Here is a 15,349-nt window from a genome sequence, read left to right on the forward strand (position 1 = left end):
GGGGGAAAACAAGGGAGAGAATTGAACAACAGCAGATGAGGTAGAGAGGGAAGAAGGGAGGGGAGGGGAGGGGGGATAGTAGGGGATAGGAAAGGTAGCAGAATACAACAGTCACTAATATGCCATTATGTAAAAACGTGAGTGTGTAACTGATGTGATTCTGCAATTTGTATTTGGGGTAAAAATGGGAGTTCATAACCCAATTGAGTCAAATGTATGAAAGATGATATATCATGAGCTTTGTAATGTTTTGAACAACCAATAAAATAAATAAATAAATAAATAAAATAAATAAAACAGCATGGTATTGGCACAAAAACAGACATGAAGACCAATGGAACAGAATAGAAGACACATAAATACAGTTATCTCAGCCTAAACAAAGGCACTATAAATGTACATTGGAGAAAAGATAACCTCTTCAACAAAGGGTGCTGGGTAAACTGGAAGTCCATGTTTAATAGAATAAAATTGAATCCATATATCTCACCCTGCAGAAAACTCAACTCTAAGTGGATCAAGAACCTGGGTATTAGACCAGAGACCTGTATTAGAAGAAAAGTAGGCCCAACTCTCCAACATATTGGCTTAGGAAACAAATTCTTCAACAAGACTCCTAAAGCTCAAGAAGTAAAATAAAAAATCAATAAATGGGATGGTATCAAACTCAAAAGCTTCTTTACAGCAAAGGAAACAATCAAGAATGTGAACAGAGATCCTACAGAATGGTAAAATATCTTTACCACCGGTACCCTCACATAAGGTATTAATTTCCAGGACTTTCAAAGAACTCAAAAACTTAACACTGGAAAAATAAATAACCCAATCAATAAAAGGGCAAAGGAGCTGAACAGATATATCTCTTCACAGAAGAAGAAATACAAATGGTCAAAAAATAAGAAAAAATGTTCAACATCTCCGCAATTACAGAAATACAAATTAATACTGCACCGAGATTCCATCTCACTTCAGTTAAAATGGCAATTATAAATACAAGTAACAATAAATGTTGGTGAGAATATGAGAAGAAAGGTATTCTCATATATTGTTGGTGGGACAGAAAATTGGTGCAACCACTCTGGAAAGAAGTATGAAGTTTCCTTAGAAAAACTGAAATGGAGCTACCATTTGACCCAGTTATCCAACTCCTTGGTCTATACACAAAAGACTTAAAAATAGCATACTACAGTCATGCAGTGACATCCATGTTTATAGCAGCTCACTCACAATAGTCAATCCATGCAAACAATCTAGGTGTCCTTCAAAGGATGAATGGATAAAGAAAATGTACATGTATACAATGAGATATTGCTCAGCCATAAAGAAGAATGAAATAATGGCATTTGCTGGTAAATGTATGGAACTGGAGAATATCATGCTAAGTGAAACAAGCCATTCCCAAAAAAACAAAGGCCAATTATTCTCTCTGACTTGTGGATACTACCCCAAAACAAGGGAGGTTGGATAGGGGAAGAATAGAAATCCATTTGATTAGACAAAAGAAATGAACACATGGGATGGGGAAGAGGAGGACAGGAAAGACAGTAGAATTAATAGGACATAACTTTTCTGGCCTTGTGTCTAAATATATGACCAGGGAAGATCTGCATCATGTATAACCACAATCTGGGATCTTAAATAGAATAAGTTATATTCTATGTTGTATAATTCACCAAAATACATTCTATTTTTATTTATAATTTAAAAAATTTTTTAAAAAGAATAGCTTGTAAATATCAGAGGTAAAAGCTGAAGAAAACTTCAGAAGTTATGCAATAAAATAAAGTTTATGACTGTATTATTAAAATTACAGGACATAAAAGTATGTGTGAAACAAATGATAGATTTATTGATTTATATATCTAAATAAATACTTAATTTCTAGGTAAATTAATATTATTGTACTCTACTAACTTAGGCAATACTAACACTAATTTAAAAATTCTTTTGCAAAATTACTTTTAAAAAATCATTGCATATTAATTATGAAGAATAGTGGGTTTCATCATGGCATATTTACACATGCTTATAACATAGTTATCAAATTCATTCCCCAATACTTCCCCTTACACTCCCTTCCCTACCACTAATCTCCTGCCTCTACAGCAATAGTCTCTCTTTTTCATTCATGATGTCCTTTCTTCTTTCTTTCTTCAAGATTTCACATAAAAAATATGAGTCTAGCTTATTTCACTTAACAAGATGCTCTCCAGTTCCATTTTCCTGCATTGATATAATTTTATTTTTCTTCACAACTAAATAAAATTACATTATATATTTATAAAACATTTTTTTTATCCATTCATCTGTTGATAGACACCTAGGCTTGTTCTGTAACTTTGGTATTGTTAATTGTGCTGTGGTAAACATGGGTATAGCACTAAAGTATGCTGATTTTAATTTTTTGGGGTAAATACCAAGAAGTAGTATAGTTGGATCACTGGTAGTTCTGCTTTTAGTTTTTTTGAGGAGCCTCCAAGCTGATTTCCATAATACCTGGTAGTAATTTACATCTCCACCAACAGTGTATAAGTGTTTCTTTTTCTCATTAACCTCAACAGCATTTATTGTTATTTGTGTTCTTGGTGATTGTCATTCTGATTAGAGTGCTGTGGTGTCTCAGTGTAGTCTTGATTTGCATTTCCCTGATGGCTAAAAATGTTGAATAATTTTTTAAAAATTCCTGCCCATTTGTACTTCTTTTAAGTATCTATTCATTTAATTTGCCCATTCATTAAATGTTTTTTTTTCTTTTTTGGGGTGGGATTTGAATATTTTTAGTTCTTTATATTATTCTGAATCTTAATCCTCTGTCAAAAGAGGATTTTCTGGAAAAGATATTTCCCATTCTGTAGGTTGACTCTTACCATTGTTTCCTTGGCTGTGCAGCAGTTTTTTATTAATTTAATGCCTTTCCATTTACTGATTATTATTATTTACTCAACTGGAGGACTACTATTTAGGTAGTCATTGTTTGTGCTTATATGAAGTGTTTCCGCTAAGTTTTCTTCTAGTAGTTTCAAAGCTTCTGTATAATTCCTAGGTCTTTCATCTATTCTGAGTTGACTTTTGTACAGAGTAAGATATAGGGATCAAGTCTCATTCTAAATACAGTTAGCCAGTTTTTCAAGTACCATTTGTCAAAGAGAGTGTCTTTTCTCCAACAAGGTTTTGACACCTTTATGAAGAATCAGGTGACGGTAGCTGTGTGAGTTTGTCTCTGTGTCTTGTATTCTATTTCATGGTCCCACATGTCTGTTTTTATACCAGGACCATGCTGGGTTTTAGTATGGCTCTTTAGAATGATTTGAAATTGGGTATCCTCTTTGTCTAGTTTGAAATAACTGTATTTATGTGCATTTGTTTCTGTGTCTTCTATTCTGTATCATTGGTCTATATGTAGTTTTGATACCAATACCATATGAGTTTTGTTACTATGGCTCTGTAGTATAGTTTAAGGTCTGGTATTGTAATGCCTCCTGCTTCACTCTTCTTGATAAGATTTTACTGGCTATTCTGGGTCTCTTATTTTTCCAAATGAATTTCATTATTGCTTTTTCTAGTTCTATGAAGAATGTCATTGGTGTTTTAATAGGAATTGCATTAAAGTTGAATAATGCTTTTGATAGTATGGTCATTTTCACAATATTCATTCTGCCTATCCAGAAAGACATGCTTTCTTTCCATTTTCTAAGAATACGGTTATCTCACACTAGACAAGGGAGCCAAAAACATTCATTGTAGAAAAGATAGCCTATTCATTCAGCAAATGCTGCTGGGAAACTGGAAATCCATATGTAACAAAATGAAATTAAACCCCTATATCTCATCCTGCACAAATCTCAACTTGAAATGGATCAAGGACTCAAGCACTAGAATAGATACCCTGCATCTAATAGAAGAAAAAGTAGGCCAAATCTTTACTATTGTCAGCTTAGGATCTGACTTCCTTAACAAGACTCCTAATGTACAAGAAGAAAAATAAATGGAATAGAATCAAACTAAAAAGCTTCTTCTCAGCAAAGGAAAACAATCAATAACATGAAGAAAGAGCCTCCAGAATGGGAGAGAATCTTTACCACATGTACCTCAGATATAGCATTAATCTCCAGAATACATAAAGAACTCAAAAAACTTAACACCAAAAAAACCCAAATAATCTAATTGATAAGAGGGCTAAGGAACTGATCAGATATTTTACAGAAGAAATACAATTAATCAACAAACATATGAAAAATGTTCATCATCTCTAGCAATTAGAGAAATGCAAATCAAAACTACTCTAAGATTTCATCTCATTTCAGTCAAAATGACAATTACCAAGAATATGAGAAACAACAAATGTTGGCAAGGATGTGGGGGAAAAGGTACGCTCATACATTGCTGATTGGAATGAAAATTGGTGCAACCACTCTGGAAAGCAGTATGGAGATTCTTCAGAAAACTTGGAATGGAACCACCATTTGACCCAGCTCCCACTTATACCCAAATGACTTAAAATCAGTATACTACAGTGTCTCAGCCACATGAATATTTACAGCAGCTCAATTCACAATAGTTAAACTATGGAACCAACCAAGAAGCCTTTCAACAGATGAATGGATAAAGTAAATGTGGTATATATTCACAGTAGAATATTATTCAGCCTTAAATAAGAATGAAATTTTGTCATTTGCCAGTACATGATGAAGCTGGAGACTAACATGCTAAGCGAAATAAGCCAATCCCCCAAATCTAAAGCCCAAATGTTTTCTTTGATATGTTGATGCTAATTCACAATGGAGCAGGAGTAGCTACGAATAACAGAGTTACTTTGGGTTAGGCAGAGAGGAGGAAAGAAGGGAAGGGGCTAGGAGGGTAGGAAGGATAGTAGAATGAATATGACATTATTACATTATGTGCATATATGACTACACAACCTGTATGATTCTACATCATGTATAACCAGAATAATGACAAGTTATACTCCATTTATATATGATATGTCAAAGTGCATTCTACTGTCATATATAACTAACCAAAAATTTTAAAAATTGGGTATCGTGATGGCTCCAGATATAGATTGTTCTTCTATATGAATTTCTATATGTAATTATGTATAAAGAATATTATTAACATTTTTGTGGGGATTGTATTGAATCTGTAGGTCGCTTTTGGTAACATGGTCTTTTAACAATAATTTGGATTGTCAATGAACATGGGAGGAATTTTCATCTTTTATATCTCCCTACATTTCTTTTTCACTATTTCATAGTTTTCCTTGTGGAGGTCTTTTACCTGCTTGGTTAAATTTATGATTAGGTATTTTACTTTTTCTTTTTGAATCTATTGTGAATGGAATCCTTTTCCTGATTTCTTTCTTGGTACATTCATTTTGGTATACAGAAAAGGTACTGATTTTTGTATATTGATTCTGTATTGCTACTTTGACAAATTTATTATCTCTAAAAGTCTCCTGGGAGATCTGTTAAGGTCTTCTAAACATAGAATCATCTGTTCTGCAAATAGGGGTAATTCTTCATATTTTCCTATTTGTATCCCTTTTATTTCCTTCTCTTGCCTACTTGTTCTGACTAAAATTTCAAATATCATATTAAATGGAGGTGGTGAGAATAAATAGTCTTGTCTAATTCCTTATATTAGATGAAATGCTTTCAGTTTTCCCTCATTCAGTATGATGTCATGGCTTTGAGTTTGTCATACATAGTTTTCACTATGTTGAGGTAAAAACTATGTATATATATAGTATATATACCTAATTTATTCAAGATTTTTATTATGAAGGGTTGTGGAATTTTAAAGAAGGGTTATTCTATTATCTATTGAGATGGTCATGTGATACTTGTTCTTGGTTTTGTTTATGTGGTATATTATGTTCATTGATTTGCATATATTGAACCATCCTTGCATCCTTAGAATGAAACTGTGGTTATCATGGTATATGATCTTTTAGATTTTTTGTTGAATTGTTTGCAAATATTTTATAAATGATTTTAAATTTTTCATGTGTTCTAATTAGTTATACATGACAGCCGAATGCATTTCAACTCATTGTACATAAATAGAGCACAATTTCTCATTTCTCTGGTTGTACACAATGCAGAGTCACACCATTCATGCAATCATACATGTGCATAGGGTAATAATGTCCATCTCATTTCACCATCCTTCCCCTCCCCTCAGTCCCTTCTGCCCAATCCAAAGTTCCTCCATTCTTCCCTAGTCCCTTGTTTCCCATTATGGGTCAGCATCCGAATATCAGAGAAAACATTTGTCCTTTGGTTTTTTGGGATTGGCTTATTTCACTTAGCATGATACTCTCCAACTCCATCCACTTACTGACAAATGCCATAATTTCATTCTTCTTTCAGGCTAAGTAATATTCTATTGAGTATATATACCACATTTTCTTTGCCCATTCATCTGTTGAAGAGCATCTAGGTTGGTTCCATAGTTTAGCTGTTGTGAATAGAGCTGCTATAAATATTGACGTCTGTGAGTCACTGTAGTATGCTGATTTTAAGTCCTTTGGATATAAACTGAGGAATGGGATAACTGGGTCAAATGGTGGTTCCATTCCAAGTTTTCTAAGAAATCTCCATTCTGCTTTCCAGAGTGGTTTTTGCACCTACGTTTATAAAGGATTGTGTTCTGCAATTTTCTTTTCTTGTTGTGTCCTTATCTGATTTGGGTATCAGGGTAATACTGCTTTGGAGAATAAGTTTGAAGGTCTTTGAAACCCATGGCATTTGAGGAGAAATTTCATGTACTATTTTCACAGAATAATTTTTGAGGTGCATTGGTGTTAGTTGTTCTTTAAAGTTCTGGCAAAATTCTACTTAAATCCATCTGGTCTGGGCTTTTCTTTGTTGGGTGGGTTTTTACTACTGACTTAACCTCATTGCTCATTATTGCTCATTGTTATTTAACTTTTCTATTTCATATTGTTTCTGTTTTGGTAGGTAATATGAAATTTACCCTAGAAATTTATCCAACTCTTCTAGATTTTCTAATTTGTTGGAATATAAATTTTCAAAATAGTAATTAATGATCATCTGGATTTCTGTGGTGTCTCTTGTAATATTCCCCTTTACATCTCTTATTTTATTAATTTGGGTCTTCTCTCTTTTGGTTAGTTTGGCTAATGGCTGGTCACCCTTGTTTATCTTTCCAACAAACAACTCTTGGAGCCACTGATACTTTATTTTGTTCCGTTATTTTCTATTTCATTCATTTCAGCTCTGATCTTTAACATGTGCTCTCTTCTACTGCTCTTGGGATTTGTTTGTACATGTTCTTCTAAGACCTTGAGAAGTATAATTGGGTTATTTGTTTAAGATCTTATTTTTTATGTAGGCCCTTATAAACTGCCATTTTAAAACTATTTTAATATATCCCAGAGATTCTGAGATGCTGGGTTTCTATTCTCATTTGATTATAAGAATTTTTACTTAATAAAATATAAAAATCATTTTAACTTTTTTTTATTTAGAAAGACTTGATTTTGTGGTTTAACATATGATCTACTTTGCAGGAAGTTGCATGAGCAGCTGAAAAGTATATTCAGTTGTTATTGAATAAAATATTCTGTAGATGTCTTAAATGCACTTGACCTAAAATATATTTAACTTTGTAGTATTTTTTTGATTTTTTTGTCTGAATGATCTATCAGTGAGAGTGGTTTATTAAAGTCACCCACTATTATTGCCTATCAGTCTCTTTATGTCAAGAAGTACTTGCTTTATGAAGTTCGGTGTACCAATGTTCAGGGCATATATTTTTATAATCATTACATCTTCTTGTTGGTTAGTTCCCTTATCAATATATAATGAAATTCTTTGTCTAATTTTTTTTAGGTGTGTGATACTGAGGATTGAACTCAGGACCTTGCACATTCTATGCAAGTGTTCTATCACTGTGCTGAACTCACAGTATTTTATTTTGAGAGATTCTCATTAAGTTTCTCATGCTGATCACAAACTTATAATCTTCCTATTTTAGTCTCCCAAGTATCTAGTACCAAATAAATGTACATCACCATATCCAGTGTTCTTTGTCATTTCTGACTAAATTTGGCTTGAACTATGGTTGTTGGATATGAGGGTATCTATTCCTGCTTGTTTTATTATTCCATATGCATGGAATATTGTCTTTTCATTCTTTTACTTTCAGTCTGTGAATGTCTATGCTGATTGGCACTATTTCTTTCAGGGAGCATGTAGTTGAGTCTTCTTTTTTAAAAACTATATGCTAATCTCTGTCTTTTAATTGGCAGTGTTATTATAGGAAAGTGTGTACTACTTACTGTCATTTGTTAAAATTTATAATGTGTGTCTTAATTCTAATTCTCATTTGCCTATGTATTCGTCTAATGAGATTTATTCTCTTTCATGCTTCTCTTGGTTATTTTTATCCGTTTCAGTATATGGATTCCTGTATCTTCTGAAACCCTGACTTAATGATCATGAACTCCTTTAGTTTGTTTATCTTGGGGCATTTTCATTCCTTCTTCAATTCTGAAGGATACTTTTGCTGTGCATAGCAATCCATATCGGCAGTTATTTTTATCAGAGCTTGACATGTTGCATGCTCTCCTGATCTTAAGCATTTCTTCTAAGAAATCTAATATTATTCTGATGGGTTTGCATTTATAAACGACTTAGCATTTCTCTCTAATAGTTTTTAAAATCCTTTCTTTGTTTTAAGTTTTTTGGTAATTTAACTACAATATGTTATGAAGAAGTTCTTTACTGGTCATGTCTATTTGGAGTTCTAAATGTCTCCAGTACCTATATGTCCATATAATTTCTAAGCTTAGGGAGGCTTTCTGCCATTACTTCACTAAAGAAGCTTTCTACATAATTACCCTACATGTCCACTTCTTCCTCCAAGGCCTATGAAACTTAAATTTAGTTTCTTATTATTGTCTCAGAGCTTGTGTATGTTCTATTCATAATTTTTTCTTCGTTACTACCTAAGTATTATAGTTTATCCATTTAATTTTTGAGTCATTTGAGAAAAATATTTTTTCTTCTGCTTGCTCTAGTCTATTGGTGAGACTTTCCACTGAATTAATTAGGCTTATTGAGTTTTTCATTTTCAATATTTCTGTTTGATTATTTTCAGAATCTTTATCTCTTTATTAAAAATGCATGTTCACACACAGTATTATATTCCTTGGTTCATTCGTTAGTATTTCTTTTAATTCATTGGTCATTTTGATCACAACTTTTTGTATTCTTTGTCAATTATTTTCTCTAGTTTGATATCTATGAATTTAGTTGTTAAGGAGTTATGAATTTTCAGATGTGTCTTACTACCTTATTTTCTTGTTTCAAATGTGTCTATGTTGGAATTCCTGCATTTGTTGGGTGGATGTCTCTTACACTGTTATGAGAGGTCTTTTTAGTGAGCTGCTTTTTGTTTAAAATGTGCCCAGACTGATTTTATATCTCAGTGTCCTTTAAAGTACCCACACAATATGTTCAAAATGCCATGTTTAACCTCCAGTATCACTTTAGGAAGACAGAGACTAGTTACCAGTATCAATGACAATTTGAAGGAAAATATTCTCTACATCTACACTTGTCAAAGAGAAGAAAAGGATAGTAATAATATACAGAAAAAAAATAGGCAATGTGGAATGTAAGACTACTATAAAACCATATAGATAATAAAAAGAAAAGGGAAAGAAAAAGAGAGGGAAGAAAAGAAAAACTGAGAAAATGAAGTTAGACAAAATGAGAGGAATAAAAATGATAAAGAAGAAAAAAGGTAGAGAAAATGAATCCAGTTAATTTTAAAAGACAAGAAAGAAGATTATATAGAAATATATAATAAAAATAATGAGGGGAATATAATGAAACCAAAATAGTAGACAATACCAGCAAAACCAACTAACTTTAAAAATAATAAAAGCCCTCCTTGTTAAGGTTTTAAAGATAGAGAAACTTCTTTTAGAGACTTCATGATTTGGAATACACCAGGTATGGGAGGTGTGAGAAATGTTTAAGCCTCAGTAGCTTAAATCAGCACTGAGTTGTGGTGCAGCAATGTATGTTTACGTTTTCCCACATCCAGATTGGCAACCTCCTTCAAAAAACTGCATGAAATCCAGGATCCAAATCCTATCTTCACCATCTTCACCTTGCCCAGCTCTGATGAACACATATACAACATTTCTAGTACCATGTCAGTCCAGGCATCAGTGTGTTCCCTGGGGGCACAGAGAGGACATCCCTGGAATGTCTGCAGGCCAAGTTCCCAGATTTGTCTCTGCACTGAGGAACTGCTTTTTCTGTTCACATGAAGCAGAGCCATGTGCCTAAGCTATTAACAGTCTTCTACTTGCCCTTTTCCAGCACAGTTTAAGTGGTGCTGGGAACACTACCATGGCTCCAGAAGCTCCTACTTGAGCCAAGGTGACGGTGCTATAACATTCTTGGCTCAGCAGATAGAACCCTCCCCAGTACAGACATGAGCAATGAGTGTGTATGTATACACTCGGGAAGATTTTGGTGTGGGGAAAAGTGCCTTGCACCCAGGTAACAGACTGCACCCAGTCTTACTCTGATTGGTGGTAGATGTGGTGGTCTTTTGTTGCAGTGATCTCACTGTGTATATCATTTAGCTTGCCTCAAAGGCATTCTTCCATAACAATATTTGCCACTATCTCGGGAGGAGATGAAGATGCAAGAATTTGTCTTTCCCAAAACTCTAAACTTAGGTTTGACCTTCTGGCTTTTGGCCACAGCTCTCTACTCACTAGTTAAAGAGAAGTAGAGCCCTTTTCACATGTTGGTATGTAGTTTCTGTATCAGCTAAATTCTGATTTTCTCTTCTACCACTGCTTCTGAAGCAATTTTCCCAACTTTGCCTCTTTGGCAGCTTCAAAACCGATGAACTCTTTTTCACTGTCTATTCCAGTAACCAGAATCTGAGTCTCTCCAAGTGTCTGTCAGTCTATTACTAGATCTCAGTCTTTTCCCTCAGTCACCCAACTTGCTGCATATCTCTCCAGCTATTGTGGTTCTGAACTGCGGAAGAGCTGGAACTTGCAGCCTGCTTCTATTCTACCATCTTCTCCTATTGCCTTCCCCCATTTTTCAAGTTTAATAGTATAGATGATCATATTTACTTCCATAGCTATAAGAAGCAATTACCTTTTCACCTTTTAATACAATTTGTCTTTATTAGTATCTTCTGAAGGAGGAAATAATTAATGACCTGGAATCAATCTCTAAACCAAAAGTGTCAACTGGGATACTCTTCCTTGATAAATAGGGGCTTATTGCTTCCCAAATCCTCAATTATGTTAAATAAAATTTATTTCAAGATCTTATTGTCACTTATTAACGTTACCATTTATAAAATCTCTATTTTAAGAAGGCAAGTACAGAAAGATATTGCATTTCAAATTGATTTGAATTTTTAACATAGAAAAGAGTTTTCTAAGGAAAACGTAAAGAATTTAGAGAATTTAAGGACAAGGAAGTAAGACATACACATGGGAGTTTAGAGAAAAGAAAAGGAATAAGACAAAATTGGGAATACACCATAGGTAACATGAACCCAAGTACATAGGATACTCTAAAACAGGGCCTAAAAATTGGCAGTCAGGGCAGAATGCTACTCAGAAGGATAACCCAGAGTTGAAACTTATACAAATAACAAAATAAAGTGTGAAAACCAGGTAATTTCCCAGCGAAAAAATACTGGTACAGTACAAAGTTTAAAAATAGAAATGACACAAAGTCACAAGACTTCAAATATTTCAGTAGAAATCACTTACCTCATCATAATAAACTCTCAGTTCTGCTCTTTTAGATTTCAAGTCCCAGAATACTACAGTACCATTTTCATAACCTATTAGCAGCTGAAAAACATTGAAACAATCATTTTCTTAATTGTGACATTAATTTTAACTTGGCTCAAATAAATAATAATGTTAATACAATAAAAAATCATATCACATAACAAAACTTATTTATAATTATATAATACTAATTTTCTAGAACTTGAAAATAAGTTTCCTACTTTTAAAAGAATTCTCACCACAAATAAATGTTTGAGAAGACAGATACATTACACAATATGCACATGTATTGAAACATCACAAGATACCTCATAAATATGTATAATTTATGTTCCAATTTTTAAAATATATAGCATGGCAAATAAGCTTTACTTCAATATAAACATTTATCAATTAACTCTGCTTAATTCTAAGATGAAATGAGAAAGTATATAAATATATGTGACACAATATAAAAGTAAGTATAAAAATTGGATGAAAAGAAAAATGGTCTAGAAAATAAAGATAAAATGGTATATTTAATGATTTGTTAAATGAGAAAAACATCAAAATTAGATATGCATTTATATAGATATTTCTTAAATTCATATGAAGTCACATATACTATACTTTAATATTTGAACTTCAGAACAATTCTTTTTACATACCAGAGAAAATGATGAATAACAAGACTAGTTTCTATTGCGTGTATAAGATTATGGTAAAGAAAATTTGATAGTTTAAAAAGTTTGGAAAATATCACTTAAGTGAAAAAAGTGACTAATCTAATCCTTCCAAACTAGAGCCTTACGATGTAATAGTCTTGGTATGGGGCTGTAGCTCAGTGTTATAGCGCTTGTCTTGCATGTATGAGGCACTGGGTTCAATCCTCATCACCATATAAAAATAAATAAAATAAAGATATTGTGTCCATCTACAACTAGAAAAACAATTTTTAAAAAGTTGTAATAGTCCTATTCTAAAACATTATTAAGTTTTGAAAGTAAATATTTGAAAGACAAAAGTTGCTTTGTAATAAGACAGCACTAATAGCTCCCAGAAAGCAAATATATAAAACATTGAGCATCAAAATATCAAGAATTACTGAGATAACTGTTAGGTCGGTGGTGGTGACTTGGTGGTGACTTAGAACAAAGCAGCCCGTGGGAAAGGAACATTAATCAGGTGCCAGCAGAAACGCCTGTCAATCAGCAGGACCCCCTGGCCAATCCTGGAGTTCAGCCAACTCCCTTGACTAACTCCACAGGGACAAGGGACCCTAAAAACACCTTTTCCTGTCCCAAGCCCTTCCATTCCTGCTGTAAGCCCCATAAAAGTCCAGTCTGGTCGAGCTTCGACGCAGTTTCTCCTCAGACCCTTCTCCTGTCCACTCTGTGGGTCTGATCGAGTTCCACCTGGGAGTGATATCTCAATAAAGCCTCTTATTCGGCGGCCTTTTTAAATCTGCCTCCTTTGGTCTCTGCCCACCTCGCCTGATCTGACAATAACTATAAGATTATGATACAGGAAATATTGTATTAGAATCACTTAGAGAATTAATGAAGAGAAAAGAGCCCCAGACATTAAGGAAATATCAGACAAGGTCACTCAATAACCATAAGGGATCAAGATAAAAGGAGACTTCTCTGCAATCATATCTGACCACATTGAAACACAAAGTAACAAATCATTTATGTATCATATTTTAAAGTATTTCACAACAGAATGTAAATACTGTAGACAAAGAAGTAGGTGATTTGTTCACTGTTATATCATTAGAACCTAGAACTCTGAAGAAAATGGGTATTTGATAAATATTAATTATTAAGTACCAAAGAATCAAAATTTTAGATATTATTATATTCTAATCACAATGAAGTAAAATGAGAAATCACTGAGAAAAGTATTTTGGAAATAAAAAACATCTCTAATTTATGAGAAAAGAAATCATTAATAAAATGTATAAAATAAAAACAAAAAATTTATCATATTGAAACTTGTGAGACAGATGAATCTTACTGAGAGAAATTTGTAGTTTTATAAATAAACATGAAAAGAAGAAAACTTTAAACTGTTTTATGATATAATATTTATTTGACTTTAAAAACGTCAAATTCTAGATAGGGCAGAGGGGTTGGAGGGGAAGGGAGGACACGGGGTTATTAATGATGGTGGAATGTGATGATCATTATCATCCAAAGTACAAGTATGAAGACACGAATTGGTGTCAATATGTATTTTTTATACAACGAGATATGAAAAATTGTGCTCTAAATGTGTAATAATAATTGTAATGCATTCCGCTGTCATATATAAATAAAAAGTAATATAAATAAAAATTTAAAAGTCAAGAAAAAGAGTAAACTTCAGAAATTTAAAAAAAGTAAGACATTTAATCAAAGACTAAAGGATGCCTTTTATTTATTCAAACATACTTTTATATCTTACAAGAAGTTTGCAAGTGTTCTACATTTTTATTTTCTGGTTAACTTGATACTTAGTTATTTTGATGTTTTTGTTGTCATTTTATATGAGCTATTCTTTTCATTATCTTTTCTAAAAACTATAATTTATATAGTTGAATTTGGGTATACATCCTTCTCAATTATTTTATTATTTGTATTTATTTTAATGTTCATTTTGTTTTTTCTTGTTTTTATTCATGTATTATATATAATACAATGGGGGTTCATTTTGACATAATCATGAATGTATATAACAAATAAGTGAAAAAAATATTGAACCTCCTTAGCAATCAGGAAAATAAAAATCAAAACTACAATGAGATTTCATCTCACTCTCATTAGAATGGTAACCATCAAGAATACAAATAACAATAATTAAAGTTGATTTTCTTAGTCATTTCAGGCATGTTTTCATAATAATCTAAAATACAGACATTTTACTCTTCCTTTTCAATTTTTATTTCTGTAAGTGTTTGTATTAGTCTAACTGCTTTGCTAAAATAGCCTATAGTGTTAAAAATAATGGAGAGGGTGAGCATCATTTCTTCTTAGTGCATCTAGTGTTTCCTCATTAAATAAGATCTTGGATTCTGAAAATAAAGGATATAAATTAATTCACATTTTATAAATTTCTTTGATCAGAAATAGAGGCTTAATTTTAAAATATTTTACTGTGTATTCATATACCCATGAAACTACCCATGTCAAGAAATAAAACAGAAAGACAAGAAATTTTTTAAAAAATACAAGCCTCTCAGAACCCTATTTCATACTCTTACCAGGTCAATATCTTCCCTCTTTTCTAAAATTAAACAATGTCCTGATTTTTAACATTATAGGTTACTGTTATCTGTTTTTCAATTTTGTGTAAGAATTATGTATTACATGTTTTTTTTGTCTTGCTTCTATTTCTATTTTATTTTTTGTAGTTTATTCAATTGCATTACTCAAACAGTATTCCATTGTTTTAGCTATCACACTACCACAATTAATGTATTCATTTTACAATAAATGTAATAATGATGAAATTAACAAACTTTATATATATATATATATATATATATATATATATATATATATATATATATAT

The 15,349-nt window shown here is 32.3% G+C and overlaps 1 protein-coding gene across 9 annotated transcripts in view; it reads right to left on the minus strand.

The window, feature by feature from the left end:
- Stxbp5l (syntaxin binding protein 5L) overlaps positions 1-15,349 on the minus strand; it is a 347,451-nt gene that overhangs the window by 217,763 nt on the left and 114,339 nt on the right. For all 9 annotated transcript variants that reach the window (XM_048794363.1, XM_048794362.1, XM_015486887.2 and 6 more), the window contains one exon: positions 11,792-11,875. In XM_048794363.1, coding sequence (XP_048650320.1) covers positions 11,792-11,875 — 84 coding nt within the window. The remainder of the gene's footprint in view (positions 1-11,791; positions 11,876-15,349) is intronic.

Source organism: Marmota marmota, unplaced genomic scaffold, assembly GCF_001458135.2.
Source record: "Marmota marmota marmota unplaced genomic scaffold, marMar, whole genome shotgun sequence".
Taxonomy (NCBI): Eukaryota; Metazoa; Chordata; class Mammalia; order Rodentia; family Sciuridae; genus Marmota; species Marmota marmota.